This window comes from Heterodontus francisci, chromosome 29 (genome assembly GCF_036365525.1).
Source record: "Heterodontus francisci isolate sHetFra1 chromosome 29, sHetFra1.hap1, whole genome shotgun sequence".
Taxonomy (NCBI): Eukaryota; Metazoa; Chordata; class Chondrichthyes; order Heterodontiformes; family Heterodontidae; genus Heterodontus; species Heterodontus francisci.
In genome coordinates, this window is record NC_090399.1 from 14,640,492 (window position 1) to 14,666,136 (window position 25,645).

A 25,645-nucleotide genomic window follows, 5' to 3' on the forward strand; every position below is an offset into this window, starting at 1 on the left:
ATGCCCTCGATGCCCAGCGATGTGATGTGTAAATGCCCTCGATTCCTGGTGATCTGATGTGTAAATGCCCTCGATTCCTGGTGATGTGATGTGTAAATGTCCTCGATTCCTGGTGATCTGATGTGTAAATGTCCTCAATTCCTGGTGATCTGATGTGTAAATGTCCTCGATTCCTGGTGATGTAATGTGTAAATGTCCTCAATTCCTGGTGATCTGATGTGTAAATGTCCTCAATTCCTGGTGATCCGATGTGGAAATGTCCTCGATTCCTGGTGATGTGATGTGTAAAAGCCCTCGGTTCCTGGTGATGTGATGTGTAAATGTCCTCGATTCCTGGTGATGTGATGTGTAAATGCCCTCGATTCCTGGTGATGTGATGTGTAAATGCCCTCGATTCCTGGTGATGTGATGTGTAAATGTCCTCGATTCCTGGTGATGTGATGTGTAAATGCCCTCGATTCCTGGTGATGTGATGTGTAAATGCCCTCGATGCCCAGTGATGTGATGTGTAAATGCCCTCGATTCCTGGTGATGTGATGTGTAAATGTCCTCGATTCCTGGTGATGTGATGTGTAAATGTCCTCGGTTCCTGGTGATGTGATGTGTAAATGCCCTCGATTCCGGGTGATGTGATGTGTAAATGTCCTCAATTCCTGGTGATGTGATGTGTAAATGCCCTCGATTCCGGGTGATGTGATGTGTAAAAGCCCTCGATTCCTGGTGATGTGATGTGTAAATGTCCTCGAATGCTGGTGATCTGTTGTGTAAATGTCCTCAATTCCTGATGATTTGATGTGTAAATGCCCTCAATTCCTGATGATTTGATGTGTAAATGACCTCAATTCCAGATGATTTGATGTGTAAATGACCTCAATTCCTGATGATCTGATGTGTAAATGTCCTCGATTCCTGGTGATGTGATGTGTGAATGTCCTCAATTCCTGGTGATGTGATGTGTAAATGTCCTCAATTCCTGGTGATGTGATGTGTGAATGTCCTCAATTCCTGGTGATGTGATGTGTAAATGACCTCAATTCCTGATGATCTGATGTGTAAATGTCCTCGATTCCTGATGATCTGATGTGTGAATGTCCTCGATTCCTGGTGATGTGATGTGTAAATGACCTCAATTCCTGATGATCTGATGTGTAAATGTCCTCGATTCCTGGTGATCTGATGTGTGAATGTCCTCAATTCCTGGTGATGTGATGTGTAAATGCCCTCGATTCCGGTTGATCTGATGTGTGAATGTCCTCGATTCCTGGTGATGTGATGTGTAAATGCCCTCGATTCCTGGTGATCTGATGTGTAAGTGCCCTCGATGCCTGGTGATGTGTTGTGTAAATGCCCTCGATACCATGTGATGTGATGTGTAAATGCCCTCGATGCCAAGTGATCTGATGTGTGAATGTCCTCAATTCCTGGTGATGTGATGTGTAATTGTCCTCAATTCCTGGTGATGTGTTGAGTAAATGCCCTCGATGCCCAGTGATGTGATGTGTAAATATCCTCAATTCCTGGTGATGTGATGTGTAAATGCCCTCCATTCCTGGTGATCTGATGTGTAAATGCCCTCCATTCCTGGTGATCTGATGTGTAACTGCCCTCGATGCACAGTGATGTGATGTGTAAATGCCCTCGATTCCTGGTGATGTGATGTGTAAATGTCCTCGATTCCTGGTGTGTGATGTGTAAATGTCCTCAATTCCTGGTGATGTGATGTGTAAATGCCCTCGATTCCTGGTGATGTAATGTGTAAATGTCCTCGATCCTGGTGATGTGATGTGTAAATGTCCTCAATTCCTGGTGATGTGATGTGTAAATGTCCTCAATTCCTGGTGATGTGATGTGTAAATGTCCTCGATTCCTGGTGATGTGATGTGTAAATGTCCTCGATTCCGGGTGATCTGATGTGTGAATGTCCTCGATTCCTGTTGATGTGATGTGTAAATGTCCTCAATTCCTGGTGATCTGATGTGTAAATGTCCTCAATTCCTGGTGATGTGATGTGTAAATGTCCTCGATTCCGGGTGATGTGATGTGTAAAAGCCCTCGATTCCAGGTGATCTGATGTGTAAATGTCCTTGATTCCTGGTGATGTGATGTGTAAAAGCCCTCGATTCCAGGTGATCTGATGTGTAAATGTCGTCAATTCCTAGTGATGTGATGTGTAAATTTCCTCGATTCCTGGTGATGTGATGTGTAAATGCTCTCGATTCCTGGTGATGTGATGTGTAAATGTCCTCAATTCCTGGTGATGTGATGTGTAAATGTCCTCGAATGCTGGTGATCTGTTGTGTAAATGTCCTCAATTCCTGATGATTTGATGTGTAAATGTCCTCAATTCCTGATGATTTGATGTGTAAATGTCCTCGATTCCTGGTGATCTGATGTGTAAATGACCTCAATTCCTGATGATCTGATGTGTAAATGTCCTCGATTCCTGGTGATGTAATGTGTAAATGTCCTCAATTCCTGGTGATCTGATGTGTGCATGTCCTCGATTCCTGGTGATGTGATGTGTAAATGCCCTCGATTCCGGGTGATCTGATGTGTGAATGTCCTCGATTCCGGGTGATCTGATGTGTGAATGTCCTCGATGCCTGGTGATGTGTTGTGTAAATGCCGTCGATGCCATGTGATGTGATGTGTAAATGCCCTCGATGCCAAGTGATGTGATGTGTAATTGTCCTCAATTCCTGGTGATGTGATGTGTAAATGCCCTCCATTCCTGGTGATCTGATGTGTAACTGCCCTCGATGCACAGTGATGTGATGTGTAAATGCCCTCGATGCCCAGTGATGTGATGTGTAAATTCCCTCGATTCCTGGTGATCTGATGTGTAAATGCCCTCGATTCCTGGTGATGTGATGTGTAAATGTCCTCGATTCCTGGTGATGTGATGTGTAAATGTCCTCAATTCCTGGTGATGTGATGTGTAAATGTCCTCGATTCCTGGTGATGTGATGTGTAAATGCCCTCGATTCCTGGTGATCTGATGTGTAAATGCCCTCGATTCCTGGTGATGTGATGTGTAAATGTCCTCGATTCCTGGTGATGTGATGTGTAAATGTCCTCAATTCCTGGTGATGTGATGTGTAAATGCCCTCGATTCCTGGTGATGTAATGTGTAAATGTCCTCGATTCCTGGTGATGTGATGTGTAAATGTCCTCGATTCCTGGTGATGTGATGTGTAAATGCCCTCGATGCCCAGTGATGTTATGTGTAAATATCCTCCATTCCTGGTGATGTGATGTGTAAATGCCCTCGATGCCCAGCGATGTGATGTGTAAATGCCCTCGATTCCTGGTGATCTGATGTGTAAATGCCCTCGATTCCTGGTGATGTGATGTGTAAATGTCCTCGATTCCTGGTGATCTGATGTGTAAATGTCCTCAATTCCTGGTGATCTGATGTGTAAATGTCCTCAATTCCTGGTGATGTAATGTGTAAATGTCCTCAATTCCTGGTGATCTGATGTGTAAATGTCCTCAATTCCTGGTGATCCGATGTGGAAATGTCCTCGATTCCTGGTGATGTGATGTGTAAAAGCCCTCAGTTCCTGGTGACGTGATGTGTAAATGTCCTCGATTCCTGGTGATGTGATGTGTAAATGCCCTCGATTCCAGGTGATCTGATGTGTAAATGTCCTCAATTCCTGGTGATGTGATGTGTAAAAGCCCTCGATTCCAGGTGATCTGATGTGTAAATGTCCTCAATTCCCAGTGATGTGATGTGTAAAAGCCCTTGGTTCCTGGTGATGTGATGTGTAAATGCCCTCGATGCCCAGTGATGTGATGTGTAAATATCCTCGATTCCTGGTGATGTGATGTGTAAATGTCCTCAATTCCCAGTGATGTGATGTGTAAAAGCCCTTGATTCCTGGTGATGTGATGTGTAAATGCCCTCGATGCCCAGTGATGTGATGTGTAAATGCTCTCGATTCCTGGTGATGTGATGTGTAAAAGCCCTCGATTCCTGGAGATGTGATGTGTAAATGTCCTCAATTCCTGGTGATGTGATGTGTAAATGTCCTCGAATGCTGGTGATCTGTTGTGTAAATGTCCTCAATTCCTGATGATTTGATGTGTAAATGCCCTCAATTCCTGGTGATGTGATGTGTAAATGTCCTCGATTCCTGGTGATGTGATGTGTAAATGCCCTCGATTCCTGGTGATCTGATGTGTAAATGCCCTCGATTCCTGGTGATGTGATGTGTAAATGTCCTCGATTCCTGGTGATGTGATGTGTAAATGTCCTCAATTCCTGGTGATGTGATGTGTAAATGTCCTCGATTCCTGGTGATGTGATGTGTAAATGTCCTCAATTCCTGGTGATGTGATGTGTAAATGCCCTCGATTCCTGGTGATGTAATGTGTAAATGTCCTCGATTCCTGGTGATGTGATGTGTAAATGTCCTCGATTCCTGGTGATGTGATGTGTAAATGTCCTCAATTCCTGGTGATGTGATGTGTAAATGCCCTCGATTCCTGGTGATGTAATGTGTAAATGTCCTCATTTCCTGGTGATGTGATGTGTAAATGTCCTCGATTCCTGGTGATGTGATGTGTAAATGCCTCGATTCCTGGTGATGTAATGTGTAAATGTCCTCGATTCCTGGTGATGTGATGTGTAAATGCCCTCGATTCCTGGTGATGTGATGTGTAAATGTCCTCAATTCCTGGTGATGTGATGTGTAAATGCCCTCGATTCCTGGTGATGTGATGTGTAAATGCCCTCGATTCTGGTGATGTGATGTGTAAATGTCCTCAATTCCTGGTGATGTGATGTGTAAATGCCCTCGATTCCTGTGATGTGATGTGTAAATGTCCTCGATTCCTGGTGATGTGATGTGTAAATGCCCTCGATTCCTGGTGATGTGATGTGTAAATGTCCTCGATTCCTGGTGATGTGATGTGTAAATGCCCTCGATTCCTGGTGATGTGATGTGTAAATGTCCTCAATTCCTGGTGATGTGATGTGTAAATGCCCTCGATTCCTGGTGATGTAATGTGTAAATGTCCTCAATTCCTGATGATCAGATGTGTAAATGTCCTCGATTCCTGGTGATGTGATGTGTAAAAGCCCTCGATTCCTGGTGAACTGATGTGTAATTGTCCTCGATTCCTGGTGATGTGATGTGTAAATGTCCTCAATTCCCAGTGATGTGATGTGTAAAAGCCCTTGATTCCTGGTGATGTGATGTGTAAATGCCCTCGATGCCAGTGATGTGATGTGTAAATGCTCTCGATTCCTGGTGATGTGATGTGTAAAAGCCTCGATTCCTGGAGATGTGATGTGTAAATGTCCTCAATTCTGGTGATGTGATGTGTAAATGTCCTCGAATGCTGGTGATCTGTTGTGTAAATGTCCTCAATTCCTGATGATTTGATGTGTAAATGCCCTCAATTCCTGTGATGTGATGTGTAAATGTCCTCGATTCCTGGTGATGTGATGTGTAAATGCCCTCGATTCCTGGTGATCTGATGTGTAAATGCCCTCGATTCCTGGTGATGTGATGTGTAAATGTCCTCGATTCCTGGTGCCTGGTGATGTGATGTGTAAATGTCCTCAATTCCTGGTGATGTGATGTGTAAATGTCCTCGATTCCTGGTGATGTGATGTGTAAATGTCCTCAATTCCTGGTGATGTGATGTGTAAATGCCCTCGATTCCTGGTGATGTAATGTGTAAATGTCCTCGATTCCTGGTGATGTGATGTGTAAATGTCCTCGATTCCTGGTGATGTGATGTGTAAATGTCCTCAATTCCTGGTGATGTGATGTGTAAATGCCCTCGATTCCTGGTGATGTAATGTGTAAATGTCCTCAATTCCTGGTGATGTGATGTGTAAATGTCCTCGATTCCTGGTGATGTGATGTGTAAATGCCCTCGATTCCTGGTGATGTAATGTGTAAATGTCCTCGATTCCTGGTGATGTGATGTGTAAATGCCCTCGATTCCTGGTGATGTGATGTGTAAATGTCCTCAATTCCTGGTGATGTGATGTGTAAATGCCCTCGATTCCTGGTGATGTGATGTGTAAATGCCCTCGATTCCTGGTGATGTGATGTGTAAATGTCCTCAATTCCTGGTGATGTGATGTGTAAATGCCCTCGATTCCTGGTGATGTGATGTGTAAATGTCCTCGATTCCTGGTGATGTGATGTGTAAATGCCCTCGATTCCTGGTGATGTGATGTGTAAATGTCCTCGATTCCTGGTGATGTGATGTGTAAATGCCCTCGATTCCTGGTGATGTGATGTGTAAATGTCCTCAATTCCTGGTGATGTGATGTGTAAATGCCCTCGATTCCTGGTGATGGAATGTGTAAATGTCCTCAATTCCTGGTGATGTGATGTGTAAATGTCCTCGATTCCTGGTGAAGTGATGTGTAAATGTCCTCGATGCCTGGTGATGTGATGTGTAAATGCCCTCGATTCCTGGTGATCTGATGTGTAAATGCCCTCGATTCCTGGTGATGTGATGTGTAAATGTCCTCGATTCCTGGTGATCTGATGTGTAAATGTCCTCAATTCCTGGTGATGTAATGTGTAAATGTCCTCAATTCCTGGTGATCCGATGTGGAAATGTCCTCGATTCCTGGTGATGTGATGTGTAAAAGCCCTCAGTTCCTGGTGACGTGATGTGTAAATGTCCTTGATTCCTGGTGATGTGATGTGTAAATGTCCTCGATTCCTGGTGATGTGCTGTGTAAATGTCCTCGATTCCTGGTGATGTGATGTGTAAATGCCCTCGATGCCTGGTGATGTGTTGTGTAAATGCCCTCGATGCCTGGTGATGTGTTGTGTAAATGCCCTCGATGCCATGTGATGTGATGTGTAAATGCCCTCGATGCCAAGTGATGTGATGTGTAATTGTCCTCGATTCCTGGTGATGTGTTGAGTAAATGCCCTCGATGCCCAGTGATGTGATGTGTAAATATCCTCAATTCCTGGTGATGTGATGTGTAAATGCCCTCCATTGCTTGTGATCTGATGTGTAAATGCCCTCGATGCACAGTGATGTGATGTGTAAATGCCCTCGATGCCCAGTGATGTGATGTGTAAATGCCCTCGATTCCTGGTGATCTGATGTGTAAATGCCCTCGATTCCTGGTGATGTGATGTGTAAATGTCCTCGATTCCTGGTGATGTGATGTGTAAATGTCCTCGATTCCTGGTGATGTGCTGTGTAAATGTCCTCGATTCCTGGTGATGTGATGTGTAAATGCCCTCGATGCCTGGTGATGTGTTGTGTAAATGCCCTCGATGCCATGTGATGTGATGTGTAAATGCCCTCGATGCCAAGTGATGTGATGTGTAATTGTCCTCGATTCCTGGTGATGTGTTGAGTAAATGCCCTCGATGCCCAGTGATGTGATGTGTAAATATCCTCAATTCCTGGTGATGTGATGTGTAAATGCCCTCCATTGCTTGTGATCTGATGTGTAAATGCCCTCGATGCACAGTGATGTGATGTGTAAATGCCCTCGATGCCCAGTGATGTGATGTGTAAATGCCCTCGATTCCTGGTGATCTGATGTGTAAATGCCCTCGATTCCTGGTGATGTGATGTGTAAATGTCCTCGATTCCTGGTGATGTGATGTGTAAATGTCCTCAATTCCTGGTGATGTGATGTGTAAATGTCCTCGATTCCTGGTGATGTGATGTGTAAATGCCCTCGATTCCTGGTGATCTGATGTGTAAATGCCCTCGATTCCTGGTGATGTGATGTGTAAATGTCCTCGATTCCTGGTGATGTGATGCGTAAATGTCCTCAATTCCTGGTGATGTGATGTGTAAATGTCCTCAATTCCTGGTGATGTGATGTGTAAATGCCCTCCATTCCTGGTGATGTGATGTGTAAATGCCCTCGATGCCCAGCGATGTGATGTGTAAATGCCCTCGATTCCTGGTGATCTGATGTGTAAATGCCCTCGATTCCTGGTGATGTGATGTGTAAATGTCCTTGATTCCTGGTGATCTGATGTGTAAATGTCCTCGATTCCTGGTGATGTGTTGTGTAAATGCCCTCGATTCCTGGTGATCTGATGTGTAAATGCCCTCGATTCCTGGTGATGTTATGTGTAAATATCCTCGATTCCTGGTGATGTGATGTGTAAATGCCCTCGATGCCCAGCGATGTGATGTGTAAATGCCCTCGATTCCTGGTGATCTGATGTGTAAATGCCCTCGATTCCTGGTGATGTGATGTGTAAATGTCCTCGATTCCTGGTGATCTGATGTGTAAATGTCCTCAATTCCTGGCGATCTGATGTGTAAATGTCCTCGATTCCTGGTGATGTAATGTGTAAATGTCCTCAATTCCTGGTGATCTGATGTGTAAATGTCCTCAATTCCTGGTGATCCGATGTGGAAATGTCCTCGATTCCTGGTGATGTGATGTGTAAAAGCCCTCAGTTCCTGGTGACGTGATGTGTAAATGTCCTCGATTACTGGTGATGTGCTGTGTAAATGTCCTCGATTCCTGGTGATGTGATGTGTAAATGTCCTCGATGCCTGGTGGTGTGATGTGTAAATGTCCTCAATTCCTGGTGATGTGTTGTGTAAATGCCCTCGATGCCCAGTGATGTGTTGTGTAAATATCCTCGATTCCTGGTGATGTGATGTGTAAATGCCCTCCATTCCTGGTGATCTGATGTGTAAATGCCCTCGATCCCCAGTGATGTGATGTGTAAATGCCCTCGATTCCTGGTGATCTGATGTGTAAATGCCCTCGATTCCTGGTGATGCGATGTGTAAATATCCTCGATTCCTGGTGATGTGATGTGTAAATGTCCTCAATTCCTGGTGATGTGTTGTGTAAATGCCCTCGATGCCCAGTGATGTGATGTGTAAATATCCTCGATTCCTGGTGATGTGATGTGTAAATGCCCTCCATTCCTGGTGATCTGATGTGTAAATGCACTCGATGCCCGGTGATGTGATGTGTAAATGCCCTTGATTCCTGGTGATGTGATGTGTAAATGTCCTCGATTCCTGGTGATGTGATGTGAAAATGCCCTCGATTCCTGGTGATGTGATGTGTAAATGTCCTCGATTCCTGGTGATCTGATGTGTAAATGCCCTCGATTCCTGGTTTTGTGATGTGTAAATGTCCTCAATTCCTGGTGATCTGATGTGTAAATGTCCTCGATCCCTGGTGATGTGATGTGTAAATGCCCTCGATTCCTGGTGATGTGATGTGTAAATGTCCTCAATTCCTGGTGATCTGATGTGTAAAAGCCCTCGATTCCTGGTGATGTAATGTGTAAATGTCCTCAATTCCTGGTGATTTGATGTGTAAACGCCCTCGATTCCTGGTGATCTGATGTGTAAATGTCCTCGATTCCTGGTGATGTGATGTGTAAAAGCCCTCGATTCCTGGTGATGTGCTGTGTAAATGTCCTCAATTCCTGGTGATGTGATGTGTAAATGTCCTCGATTCCTGGTGTTGCGATGTGTAAATGCCCTCCATTCCTGCTGATCTGATGTGTAAATGCCCTCAATTCCTGGTGATCTGATGTGTAAGTGTCCTCAATTCCTGGTGATCCGATGTGTAAATGTCCTCAATTCCTGGTGATCTGATGTGTAAATGTCCTCGATTTCTGGTGATGTAATGTGTAAAAGCCCTCGATTCCTGGTGATCTGATGTGTAAATGTCCTCAATTCCTGGTGATGTGATGTGTAAATGCCCTCGATCCCCAGTGATGTGATGTGTAAATGTCCTCGATTCCTGGTGATGTGATGTGTAAATGTCCTCGATTCCTGGTGTTGCGATGTGTAAATGCCCTCCATTCCTGCTGATCTGATGTGTAAATGCCCTCGATTCCTGGTGATCTGATGTGTAAATGCCCTCGATGCCCAGTGATGTGATGTGTAAATGCCCTCCATTCCTGGTGATCTGATGTGTAAATGCCCTCCATTCCTGGTGTTGCGATGTGTAAATGTCCTCGATTCCTGGTGATGTGATGTGTAAATGCCCTCGATGCCCAGTGATGTGATGTGTAAATGTCCTCAATTCCTGTTGATGTGATGTGTAAATGCCCTCGATGCCCAGTGATCTGATGTGTAAATATCCTCGATTCCTGGTGATGTGATGTGTAAATATCCTCGATTCCTGGTGATGTGATGTGTAAATGCCCTCGATGCCCAGTGATGTGATGTGTAAATATCCTCGATTCCTGGTGATCTGATGTGTAAATGCCCTCGTTGCCTGGTGAAGCGTTGTGTAAATGTCCTCGATTCCTGGTGATGTGATGTGTAAATGCCCTCGATGCCTGGTGAAGCGTTGTGTAAATGCCCTCGATGCCTAGTGATGTGATGTGTAAATGCCCTCGTTGCCTGGTGAAGCGTTGTGTAAATGCCCTCGATGCCTAGTGATGTGATGTGTAAATGCCCTCGATGCCTGGTGATGTGATGTGTAAATGCCCTCGATACCCGACAGGGATGGGTCTACGCACTATTCCGTCTCACCTCTGCAAATTCCAGTGGTGGCGTTCGGCCTGACCTCGAGTTGGCAGCGGAGACCACGGGCACGGTCACAGGGTTTCAGTGTGCCGCAGTCCTCATTAAACTGCCGGGCACAAATCCGGCAGCACCCGCAGTCGTCCAGAACCAGACGCACACCTGGAGGGCACGTCAGGGACTTTGGGCAATGGCACTGCCGAGGACACACTGCCTGTAAAAGGAGATTTCATTATCATTTTCTCAGAAAATTTGTTTCCTCTGCTTCCCTTTGCCTGAAGAACATTAAATTGTATTGATGCAGCTCCTTTCCTAAGCTGAGAGACGACAATGCCAAATCATTTCAGACTTTTAGAAGTGTCGTCACTTTTGAAATGTAGGAAAACACAGCAAGCAATGAGTGCACAGCAAGATCCCACAAAGAGCAATGAATTTGTGACCAATGCCACTTTGTGAACCCAGCCAGTGTGTATGGGCAGAGCTTTGGACTGTGAAGTCACCAGAGCTACTCCCATTCCCTTCATTACACGACACCAGTATATACACAATCTATCAGTTTGTGATGTTGAAGGACTTTGTTTCCCCACCCAGTTACCCTTAATTTGACAATCCCAGTATTTTCATTCTTGATATAACATTCACAGTACACGATATTCCCTATCATAGCATTCCCAGTATGTTATTCTGTACATAACCATCTCAGCATTCGACATTCTCGATATAACATTCCCAGTATGTATTATTCTCTGTATAACATTCCCAGCACCTGTTATTCACTATATAACTCACTCCCGGTACCTGTTATTCACTATATAACTCACTCCCAGTACCTGTTATTCACTATATAACTCACTCCCAGTACCTGTTATTCACTATATAACTCACTCCCAGTACCTGTTATTCACTATATAACTCACTCCCAGTACCTGTTATTCACTATATAACTCACTCCCAGTACCTGTTATTCACTATATAACTCACTCCAAGTACCTGTTATTCACTATATAACTCACTCCCAGTACCTGTTATTCACTATATAACACACTCCCAATACCTGTTATTCACTATATAACTCACTCCCAGTACCTGTTATTCGCTATATAACTCACTCCCAGTACCTGTTATTCACTATATAACTCACTCCCAGTACCTGTTATTCGCTATATAACTCACTCCCAGTACCTGTTATTCGCTATATAACTCACTCCCAGTACCTGTTATTCACTATATAACTCACTCCCAGTACCTGTTATTCACTATATAACTCACTCCCAGTACCTGTTATTCACTATATAACTCACTCCCAGTACCTGTTATTCACTATATAACTCACTCCCAGTACCTGTTATTCACTATATAACTCACTCCCAGTACCTGTTATTCACTATATAACTCACTCCAAGTACCTGTTATTCGCTATATAACTCACTCCCAGTACCTGTTATTCGCTATATAACTCACTCCTAGTACCTGTTATTCGTTATATAACTCACTCCCAGTACCTGTTATTCGCTATATAACTCACTCCCAGTACCTGTTATTCACTATATAACTTACTCCCAGTACCTGTTATTCACTATATAACTCACTCCCAATACCTGTTATTCACTATATAACTCACTCCCAATACCTGTTATTCACTATATAACTCACTCCCAGTACCTGTTATTCACTATATAACTCACTCCCAGTACCTGTTATTCACTATATAACTCACTCCCAGTACCTGTTATTCACTATATAACTCACTCTCAGTACCTGTTATTCACTATATAACTCACTCCCAATACCTGTTATTCACTATATAACTCACTCCAAGTACCTGTTATTCGCTATATAACTCACTCCCAGTACCTGTTATTCACTATATAACTCACTCCCAATACCTGTTATTCACTATATAACTCACTCCCAGTACCTGTTATTCGCTATATAACTCACTCCCAGTACCTGTTATTCACTATATAACTCACTCCCAGTACCTGTTATTCGCTATATAACTCACTCCCAGTACCTGTTATTCACTATATAACTCACTCCCAGTACCTGTTATTCACTATATAACTCACTCCCAGTACCTGTTATTCACTATATAACTCACTCCAAGTACCTGTTATTCGCTATATAACTCACTCCCAGTACCTGTTATTCGCTATATAACTCACTCCCAATACCTGTTATTCACTATATAACTCACTCCCAGTACCTGTTATTCACTATATAACTCACTCCCAGTACCTGTTATTCACTATATAACTCACTCCCAGTACCTGTTATTCACTATATAACTCACTCCCAATACCTGTTATTCACTATATAACTCACTCCCAATACCTGTTATTCGCTATATAACTCACTCCCAATACCTGTTATTCACTATATAACTCACTCCCAGTACCTGTTATTCACTATATAACTCACTCCCAGTACCTGTTATTCACAATATAACTCACTCTCAGTACCTGTTATTCACTATATAACTCACTCCCAATACCTGTTATTCACTATATAACTCACTCCAAGTACCTGTTATTCGCTATATAACTCACTCCCGGTACCTGTTATTCACTATATAACTCACTCCCAATACCTGTTATTCGCTATATAACTCACTCCCAGTACCTGTTATTCACTATATAACTCACTCCCAGTACCTGTTATTCGCTATATAACTCACTCCCAGTACCTGTTATTCACTATATAACTCACTCCCAGTACCTGTTATTCGCTATATAACTCACTCCCAGTACCTGTTATTCGCTATATAACTCACTCCCAATACCTGTTATTCACTATATAACTCACTCCCAATACCTGTTATTCGCTATATAACTCACTCCAAGTACCTGTTATTCGCTATATAACTCACTCCCAGTACCTGTTATTCGCTATATAACTCACTCCCAGTACCTGTTATTCACTATATAACTCACTCCCAGTACCTGTTATTCGCTATATAACTCACTCCCAGTACCTGTTATTCGCTATATAACTCACTCCCAGTACCTGTTATTCACTATATAACTCACCCCCAGTACCTGTTATTCGCTATATAACTCACTCCCAGTACCTGTTATTCACTATATAACTCACTCCCAGTACCTGTTATTCGCTATATAACTCACTCCCAGTACCTGTTATTCACTATATAACACACTCCCAGTACCTGTTATTCACTATATAACTCACTCCCAATACCTGTTATTCGCTATATAACTCACTCCCAGTACCTGTTATTCGCTAGATAACTCACTCCCAATACCTGTTATTCGCGATATAACTCACTCCCAATACCTGTTATTCACAATATAACTCACTCCCAGTACCTGTTATTCACTATATAACTCACTCCCAGTACCTGTTATTCACTATATAACTCACTCCCAATACCTGTTATTCGCTATATAACTCACTCCCAGTACCTGTTATTCGCTATATAACTCACTCCCAGTACCTGTTATTCTCTATATAATTCACTCCCAATACCTGTTATTCACTATATAACTCACTCCCAATACCTGTTATTCGCTATATAACTCACTCCCAATACCTGTTATTCGCTATATAACTCACTCCCAATACCTGTTATTCACTATATAACTCACTCCCAGTACCAGTTATTCACTATATAACTCACTCCAAGTACCTGTTATTCGCTATATAACTCACTCCCAGTACCTGTTATTCGCTATATAACTCACTCCCAATACCTGTTATTCAGTATATAACTCACTCCCAGTACCTGTTATTCGCTATATAACTCACTCCCAATACCTGTTATTCGCTCTCTAACTCACTCCCAGTACCTGTTATTCACTATATAACTCACTCCCAATACCTGTTATTCAGTATATAACTCACTCCCAGTACCTGTTATTCGCTATATAACTCACTCCCAATACCTGTTATTCGCTCTCTAACTCACTCCCAGTACCTGTTATTCGCTATATAACTCACTCCAAGTACCTGTTATTCGCTATATAACTCACTCCCAGTACCTGTTATTCGCTATATAACTCACTCCCAATACCTGTTATTCGCTATATAACTCACTCCAAGTACCTGTTATTCGCTATATAACTCACTCCCAATACCTGTTATTCGCTACATAACTCACTCCCAATACCTGTTATTCGCTATATAACTCACTCCCAGTATCTGTTATTCACTATATAACTCACTCCCAGTACCTGTTATTCGCTATATAACTCACTCCCAGTATCTGTTATTCGCTATATAACTCACTCCCAGTACCTTTTATTCACTATATAACTCACACCCAGTACCTGTTATTCGCTATATAACTCACTCCCAGTACCTGTTATTCGCTATATAACTCACTCCAAGTACCTGTTATTCGCTATATAACTCACTCCAAGTACCTGTTATTCACTATATAACACACTCCCAATACCTGTTATTCACTATATAACTCACTCCCAGTACCTGTTATTCGCTATATAACTCACTCACAATACCTGTTATTCACTATATAACTCACTCCCAATACCTGTTATTCACTATATAACTCACTCCAAGTACCTGTTATTCACTATATAACACACTCCCAATACCTGTTATTCACTATCTAATTCACTCCCAGTACCTGTTATTCGCTATATAACTCACTCACAATACCTGTTATTCACTATATAACTCACTCCCAATACCTGTTATTCACTATATAACTCACTCCAAGTACCTGTTATTCACTATATAACTCACTCCCAATACCTGTTATTCACTATATAACTCACTCCCAGTACCTGTTATTCGCTATATAACTCACTCCAAGTACCTGTTATTCACTATATAACACACTCCCAATACCTGTTATTCACTATATAACTCACTCCCGGTACCTGTTATTCACTATATAACTCATTCCCAGTACCTGTTATTCACTATATAACTCACTCCCAATACCTGTTATTCGCTATATAACTCACTCCCGGTACCTGTTATTCACTATATAACTCACTCCAAGTACCTGTTGTTCACTATATAACTCACTCCCGGTACCTGTTATTCGCTATATAACTCACTCCCGGTACCTGTTATTCACAATATAACTCACTCCCAGTACCTGTTATTCACTATATAACTCACTCCAAGTACCTGTTATTCACTATATAGCTCACTCCCGGTACCTGTTATTCACTATATAACTCACTCCCAGTACCTGTTATTCACTATATAACTCACTCCCGGTACCTGTTATTCACTATATAACTCACTCCCAGTACCTGTTATTCACTATATAACTCACTCCCAGTACCTGTTATTCACTATTTAACTCACTCCCGGTACCTGTTATTCACTATATAACTCACTCCAAGTACCTGTTATTCACTATATAACTCACTCCCAGTACCTGTTATTCACTATATAACTCACTCCAAGTACCTGTTATTCACTATATAACTCACTCCCGGTACCTGTTATTCACGATATAACTCACTCCAAGTACCTGTTATTCACTATATAACTCACTCCCAGTACCTGTTATTCACTATATAACTCACTCCCAGTACCTGTTATTCACTATATAACTCATTCCCGGTACCTGTTATTCACTATATAACTCACTCCAAGTACCTGTTATTCACTATATAACTCACTCCAAGTACCTGTTATTCACTATATAACACACTCCCAGTACCTGTTATTCACTCTCTAACTCACTCCCGGTACCTGTTATTCACTATATAACTCGCTCCCGGTACCTGTTATTCACTATATAACTCATTCCCAGTACCTGTTATTCGCTATATAACTCACTCCAAGTACCTGTTATTCACTATATAACACACTCCCAATACCTGTTATTCACTATATAACTCACTCCCGGTACCTGTTATTCACTATATAACTCATTCCCAGTACCTGTTATTCACTATATAACTCACTCCCAATACCTGTTATTCGCTATATAACTCACTCCCGGTACCTGTTATTCACTATATAACTCACTCCAAGTACCTGTTGTTCACTATATAACTCACTCCCGGTACCTGTTATTCGCTATATAACTCACTCCCGGTACCTGTTATTCACAATATAACTCACTCCCAGTACCTGTTATTCACTATATAACTCACTCCAAGTACCTGTTATTCACTATATAGCTCACTCCCGGTACCTGTTATTCACTATATAACTCACTCCCAGTACCTGTTATTCACTATATAACTCACTCCCGGTACCTGTTATTCACTATATAACTCACTCCCAGTACCTGTTATTCACTATATAACTCACTCCCAGTACCTGTTATTCACTATTTAACTCACTCCCGGTACCTGTTATTCACTATATAACTCACTCCAAGTACCTGTTATTCACTATATAACTCACTCCCAGTACCTGTTATTCACTATATAACTCACTCCAAGTACCTGTTATTCACTATATAACTCACTCCCGGTACCTGTTATTCACGATATAACTCACTCCAAGTACCTGTTATTCACTATATAACTCACTCCCAGTACCTGTTATTCACTATATAACTCACTCCCAGTACCTGTTATTCACTATATAACTCATTCCCGGTACCTGTTATTCACTATATAACTCACTCCAAGTACCTGTTATTCACTATATAACTCACTCCAAGTACCTGTTATTCACTATATAACACACTCCCAGTACCTGTTATTCACTCTCTAACTCACTCCCGGTACCTGTTATTCACTATATAACTCGCTCCCGGTACCTGTTATTCACTATATAACTCACTGCAAGTACCTGTTATTCGCTATATAACACACTCCCAGTACCTGTTATTCACTATATAACTCACTCCCGGTACCTGTTATTCACTATATAACTCACTGCAAGTACCTGTTATTCGCTATATAACACACTCCCAGTACCTGTTATTCACTATATAACTCACTCCCGGTACCTGTTATTCACTATATAACTCACTCCAAGTACCTGTTATTCACTATATAACTCACTCCCGGTACCTGTTATTCACTATATAACTCACTCCAAGTACCTGTTATTCGCTATATAACTCACTCCCAGTACCTGTTATTCACTATATAACTCACTCCCAGTACCTGTTATTCACTATATAACTCACTCCAAGTACCTGTTATTCACTAAATAACTCACTCCCAATACCTGTCATTCGCTATATAACACACTCCCAATACCTGTTATTCACTATATAACTCACTCCCAGTACCTGTTATTCACTATATAACTCACTCCCAGTACCTGTTATTCACTATATAACTCACTCCCAGTACCTGTTATTCACTATATAACACACTCCCAATACCTGTTATTCACTATATAACTCACTCCCAGTACCTGTTATTCACTATATAACACACTCCCAGTACCTGTTATTCACTCTCTAACTCACTCCCGGTACCTGTTATTCACTATATAACTCACTCCAAGTACCTGTTATTCACTATATAACTCACTCCCAGTACCTGTTATTCACTATATAACTCACTCCAAGTACCTGTTATTCACTATATAACTCACTCCCGGTACCTGTTATTCACGATATAACTCACTCCAAGTACCTGTTATTCACTATATAACTCACTCCCAGTACCTGTTATTCACTATATAACTCACTCCCAGTACCTGTTATTCACTATATAACTCATTCCCGGTACCTGTTATTCACTATATAACTCACTCCAAGTACCTGTTATTCACTATATAACTCACTCCAAGTACCTGTTATTCACTATATAACACACTCCCAGTACCTGTTATTCACTCTCTAACTCACTCCCGGTACCTGTTATTCACTATATAACTCGCTCCCGGTACCTGTTATTCACTATATAACTCACTGCAAGTACCTGTTATTCGCTATATAACACACTCCCAGTACCTGTTATTCACTATATAACTCACTCCCGGTACCTGTTATTCACTATATAACTCACTGCAAGTACCTGTTATTCGCTATATAACACACTCCCAGTACCTGTTATTCACTATATAACTCACTCCCGGTACCTGTTATTCACTATATAACTCACTCCAAGTACCTGTTATTCACTATATAACTCACTCCCGGTACCTGTTATTCACTATATAACTCACTCCAAGTACCTGTTATTCGCTATATAACTCACTCCCAGTACCTGTTATTCACTATATAACTCACTCCCAGTACCTGTTATTCACTATATAACTCACTCCAAGTACCTGTTATTCACTAAATAACTCACTCCCAATACCTGTCATTCGCTATATAACACACTCCCAATACCTGTTATTCACTATATAACTCACTCCCAGTACCTGTTATTCACTATATAACTCACTCCCAGTACCTGTTATTCACTATATAACTCACTCCCAGTACCTGTTATTCACTATATAACACACTCCCAATACCTGTTATTCACTATATAACTCACTCCCAGTACCTGTTATTCACTATATAACTCACTCCCAGTACCTGTTATTCACTATATAACTCACTCCCAATACCTGTTATTCACTATATAACTCACTCCCAGTACCTGTTATTCACTATATAACTCACTCCCAGTACCTGTTATTCACTATATAACTCACTCCCAGTACCTGTTATTCACTATATAACACACTCCCAATACCTGTTATTCACTATTTAACTCACTCCCGGTACCTGTTATTCACTATATAACTCACTCCAAGTACCTGTTATTCGCTATATAACTCACTCCCAGTACCTGTTATTCACTATATAACTCACTCCCAGTACCTGTTATTCACTATATAACTCACTCCAAGTACCTGTTATTCACTAAATAACTCACTCCCAATACCTGTCATTCGCTATATAACACACTCCCAATACCTGTTATTCACTATATAACTCACTCCCAGTACCTGTTATTCACTATATAACTCACTCCCAGTACCTGTTATTCACTATATAACTCACTCCCAGTACCTGTTATTCACGATATAACTCACTCCCAGTACCTGTTATTCACTATATAACTCACTCCAAGTACCTGTTATTCACTAAATAACTCACTCCCAGTACCTGTTATTCACTATATAACTCACTCCCAGTACCTGTTATTCACTATATAACTCATTCCCGGTACCTGTTATTCACTATATAACACACTCCCAATACCTGTTATTCACTATTTAACTCACTCCCGGTACCTGTTATTCACTATATAACTCACTCCAAGTACCTGTTATTCGCTATATAACTCACTCCCAGTACCTGTTATTCACTATATAACTCACTCCCAGTACCTGTTATTCACTATATAACTCACTCCAAGTACCTGTTATTCACTAAATAACTCACTCCCAATACCTGTCATTCGCTATATAACACACTCCCAATACCTGTTATTCACTATATAACTCACTCCCAGTACCTGTTATTCACTATATAACTCACTCCCAGTACCTGTTATTCACTATATAACTCACTCCCAGTACCTGTTATTCGCTATATAACTCACTCCCAGTACCTGTTATTCACTATATAACACACTCCCAGTACCTGTTATTCACTATATAACTCACTCCCAATACCTGTTATTCGCTATATAACTCACTCCCAGTACCTGTTATTCGCTAGATAACTCACTCCCAATACCTGTTATTCGCGATATAACTCACTCCCAATACCTGTTATTCACAATATAACTCACTCCCAGTACCTGTTATTCACTATATAACTCACTCCCAGTACCTGTTATTCACTATATAACTCACTCCCAATACCTGTTATTCGCTATATAACTCACTCCCAGTACCTGTTATTCGCTATATAACTCACTCCCAGTACCTGTTATTCTCTATATAATTCACTCCCAATACCTGTTATTCACTATATAACTCACTCCCAATACCTGTTATTCGCTATATAACTCACTCCCAATACCTGTTATTCGCTATATAACTCACTCCCAATACCTGTTATTCACTATATAACTCACTCCCAGTACCAGTTATTCACTATATAACTCACTCCAAGTACCTGTTATTCGCTATATAACTCACTCCCAGTACCTGTTATTCGCTATATAACTCACTCCCAATACCTGTTATTCAGTATATAACTCACTCCCAGTACCTGTTATTCGCTATATAACTCACTCCCAATACCTGTTATTCGCTCTCTAACTCACTCCCAGTACCTGTTATTCACTATATAACTCACTCCCAATACCTGTTATTCAGTATATAACTCACTCCCAGTACCTGTTATTCGCTATATAACTCACTCCCAATACCTGTTATTCGCTCTCTAACTCACTCCCAGTACCTGTTATTCGCTATATAACTCACTCCAAGTACCTGTTATTCGCTATATAACTCACTCCCAGTACCTGTTATTCGCTATATAACTCACTCCCAATACCTGTTATTCGCTATATAACTCACTCCAAGTACCTGTTATTCGCTATATAACTCACTCCCAATACCTGTTATTCGCTACATAACTCACTCCCAATACCTGTTATTCGCTATATAACTCACTCCCAGTATCTGTTATTCACTATATAACTCACTCCCAGTACCTGTTATTCGCTATATAACTCACTCCCAGTATCTGTTATTCGCTATATAACTCACTCCCAGTACCTTTTATTCACTATATAACTCACACCCAGTACCTGTTATTCGCTATATAACTCACTCCCAGTACCTGTTATTCGCTATATAACTCACTCCAAGTACCTGTTATTCGCTATATAACTCACTCCAAGTACCTGTTATTCACTATATAACACACTCCCAATACCTGTTATTCACTATATAACTCACTCCCAGTACCTGTTATTCGCTATATAACTCACTCACAATACCTGTTATTCACTATATAACTCACTCCCAATACCTGTTATTCACTATATAACTCACTCCAAGTACCTGTTATTCACTATATAACACACTCCCAATACCTGTTATTCACTATCTAATTCACTCCCAGTACCTGTTATTCGCTATATAACTCACTCACAATACCTGTTATTCACTATATAACTCACTCCCAATACCTGTTATTCACTATATAACTCACTCCAAGTACCTGTTATTCACTATATAACTCACTCCCAATACCTGTTATTCACTATATAACTCACTCCCAGTACCTGTTATTCGCTATATAACTCACTCCAAGTACCTGTTATTCACTATATAACACACTCCCAATACCTGTTATTCACTATATAACTCACTCCCGGTACCTGTTATTCACTATATAACTCATTCCCAGTACCTGTTATTCACTATATAACTCACTCCCAATACCTGTTATTCGCTATATAACTCACTCCCGGTACCTGTTATTCACTATATAACTCACTCCAAGTACCTGTTGTTCACTATATAACTCACTCCCGGTACCTGTTATTCGCTATATAACTCACTCCCGGTACCTGTTATTCACAATATAACTCACTCCCAGTACCTGTTATTCACTATATAACTCACTCCAAGTACCTGTTATTCACTATATAGCTCACTCCCGGTACCTGTTATTCACTATATAACTCACTCCCAGTACCTGTTATTCACTATATAACTCACTCCCGGTACCTGTTATTCACTATATAACTCACTCCCAGTACCTGTTATTCACTATATAACTCACTCCCAGTACCTGTTATTCACTATTTAACTCACTCCCGGTACCTGTTATTCACTATATAACTCACTCCAAGTACCTGTTATTCACTATATAACTCACTCCCAGTACCTGTTATTCACTATATAACTCACTCCAAGTACCTGTTATTCACTATATAACTCACTCCCGGTACCTGTTATTCACGATATAACTCACTCCAAGTACCTGTTATTCACTATATAACTCACTCCCAGTACCTGTTATTCACTATATAACTCACTCCCAGTACCTGTTATTCACTATATAACTCATTCCCGGTACCTGTTATTCACTATATAACTCACTCCAAGTACCTGTTATTCACTATATAACTCACTCCAAGTACCTGTTATTCACTATATAACACACTCCCAGTACCTGTTATTCACTCTCTAACTCACTCCCGGTACCTGTTATTCACTATATAACTCGCTCCCGGTACCTGTTATTCACTATATAACTCATTCCCAGTACCTGTTATTCGCTATATAACTCACTCCAAGTACCTGTTATTCACTATATAACACACTCCCAATACCTGTTATTCACTATATAACTCACTCCCGGTACCTGTTATTCACTATATAACTCATTCCCAGTACCTGTTATTCACTATATAACTCACTCCCAATACCTGTTATTCGCTATATAACTCACTCCCGGTACCTGTTATTCACTATATAACTCACTCCAAGTACCTGTTGTTCATTATATAACTCACTCCCGGTACCTGTTATTCGCTATATAACTCACTCCCGGTACCTGTTATTCACAATATAACTCACTCCCAGTACCTGTTATTCACTATATAACTCACTCCAAGTACCTGTTATTCACTATATAGCTCACTCCCGGTACCTGTTATTCACTATATAACTCACTCCCAGTACCTGTTATTCACTATATAACTCACTCCCGGTACCTGTTATTCACTATATAACTCACTCCCAGTACCTGTTATTCACTATATAACTCACTCCCAGTACCTGTTATTCACTATTTAACTCACTCCCGGTACCTGTTATTCACTATATAACTCACTCCAAGTACCTGTTATTCACTATATAACTCACTCCCAGTACCTGTTATTCACTATATAACTCACTCCAAGTACCTGTTATTCACTATATAACTCACTCCCGGTACCTGTTATTCACGATATAACTCACTCCAAGTACCTGTTATTCACTATATAACTCACTCCCAGTACCTGTTATTCACTATATAACTCACTCCCAGTACCTGTTATTCACTATATAACTCATTCCCGGTACCTGTTATTCACTATATAACTCACTCCAAGTACCTGTTATTCACTATATAACTCACTCCAAGTACCTGTTATTCACTATATAACACACTCCCAGTACCTGTTATTCACTCTCTAACTCACTCCCGGTACCTGTTATTCACTATATAACTCGCTCCCGGTACCTGTTATTCACTATATAACTCACTGCAAGTACCTGTTATTCGCTATATAACACACTCCCAGTACCTGTTATTCACTATATAACTCACTCCCGGTACCTGTTATTCACTATATAACTCACTGCAAGTACCTGTTATTCGCTATATAACACACTCCCAGTACCTGTTATTCACTATATAACTCACTCCCGGTACCTGTTATTCACTATATAACTCACTCCAAGTACCTGTTATTCACTATATAACTCACTCCCGGTACCTGTTATTCACTATATAACTCACTCCAAGTACCTGTTATTCGCTATATAACTCACTCCCAGTACCTGTTATTCACTATATAACTCACTCCCAGTACCTGTTATTCACTATATAACTCACTCCAAGTACCTGTTATTCACTAAATAACTCACTCCCAATACCTGTCATTCGCTATATAACACACTCCCAATACCTGTTATTCACTATATAACTCACTCCCAGTACCTGTTATTCACTATATAACTCACTCCCAGTACCTGTTATTCACTATATAACTCACTCCCAGTACCTGTTATTCACTATATAACACACTCCCAATACCTGTTATTCACTATATAACTCACTCCCAGTACCTGTTATTCACTATATAACACACTCCCAGTACCTGTTATTCACTCTCTAACTCACTCCCGGTACCTGTTATTCACTATATAACTCACTCCAAGTACCTGTTATTCACTATATAACTCACTCCCAGTACCTGTTATTCACTATATAACTCACTCCAAGTACCTGTTATTCACTATATAACTCACTCCCGGTACCTGTTATTCACGATATAACTCACTCCAAGTACCTGTTATTCACTATATAACTCACTCCCAGTACCTGTTATTCACTATATAACTCACTCCCAGTACCTGTTATTCACTATATAACTCATTCCCGGTACCTGTTATTCACTATATAACTCACTCCAAGTACCTGTTATTCACTATATAACTCACTCCAAGTACCTGTTATTCACTATATAACACACTCCCAGTACCTGTTATTCACTCTCTAACTCACTCCCGGTACCTGTTATTCACTATATAACTCGCTCCCGGTACCTGTTATTCACTATATAACTCACTGCAAGTACCTGTTATTCGCTATATAACACACTCCCAGTACCTGTTATTCACTATATAACTCACTCCCGGTACCTGTTATTCACTATATAACTCACTGCAAGTACCTGTTATTCGCTATATAACACACTCCCAGTACCTGTTATTCACTATATAACTCACTCCCGGTACCTGTTATTCACTATATAACTCACTCCAAGTACCTGTTATTCACTATATAACTCACTCCCGGTACCTGTTATTCACTATATAACTCACTCCAAGTACCTGTTATTCGCTATATAACTCACTCCCAGTACCTGTTATTCACTATATAACTCACTCCCAGTACCTGTTATTCACTATATAACTCACTCCAAGTACCTGTTATTCACTAAATAACTCACTCCCAATACCTGTCATTCGCTATATAACACACTCCCAATACCTGTTATTCACTATATAACTCACTCCCAGTACCTGTTATTCACTATATAACTCACTCCCAGTACCTGTTATTCACTATATAACTCACTCCCAGTACCTGTTATTCACTATATAACACACTCCCAATACCTGTTATTCACTATATAACTCACTCCCAGTACCTGTTATTCACTATATAACTCACTCCCAGTACCTGTTATTCACTATATAACTCACTCCCAATACCTGTTATTCACTATATAACTCACTCCCAGTACCTGTTATTCACTATATAACTCACTCCCAGTACCTGTTATTCACTATATAACTCACTCCCAGTACCTGTTATTCACTATATAACACACTCCCAATACCTGTTATTCACTATTTAACTCACTCCCGGTACCTGTTATTCACTATATAACTCACTCCAAGTACCTGTTATTCGCTATATAACTCACTCCCAGTACCTGTTATTCACTATATAACTCACTCCCAGTACCTGTTATTCACTATATAACTCACTCCAAGTACCTGTTATTCACTAAATAACTCACTCCCAATACCTGTCATTCGCTATATAACACACTCCCAATACCTGTTATTA

The 25,645-nt window shown here is 40.8% G+C and overlaps 1 protein-coding gene across 1 annotated transcript in view; it reads right to left on the minus strand.

Annotated features, from left to right (window-relative positions):
• LOC137346149 (CCN family member 1-like) overlaps positions 1 to 25,645 on the minus strand; it is an 84,003-nt gene that overhangs the window by 15,549 nt on the left and 42,809 nt on the right. The window contains exon 3 of the mRNA XM_068009486.1: positions 10,480 to 10,684. Coding sequence (XP_067865587.1) covers positions 10,480 to 10,684 — 205 coding nt within the window. The remainder of the gene's footprint in view (positions 1 to 10,479; positions 10,685 to 25,645) is intronic.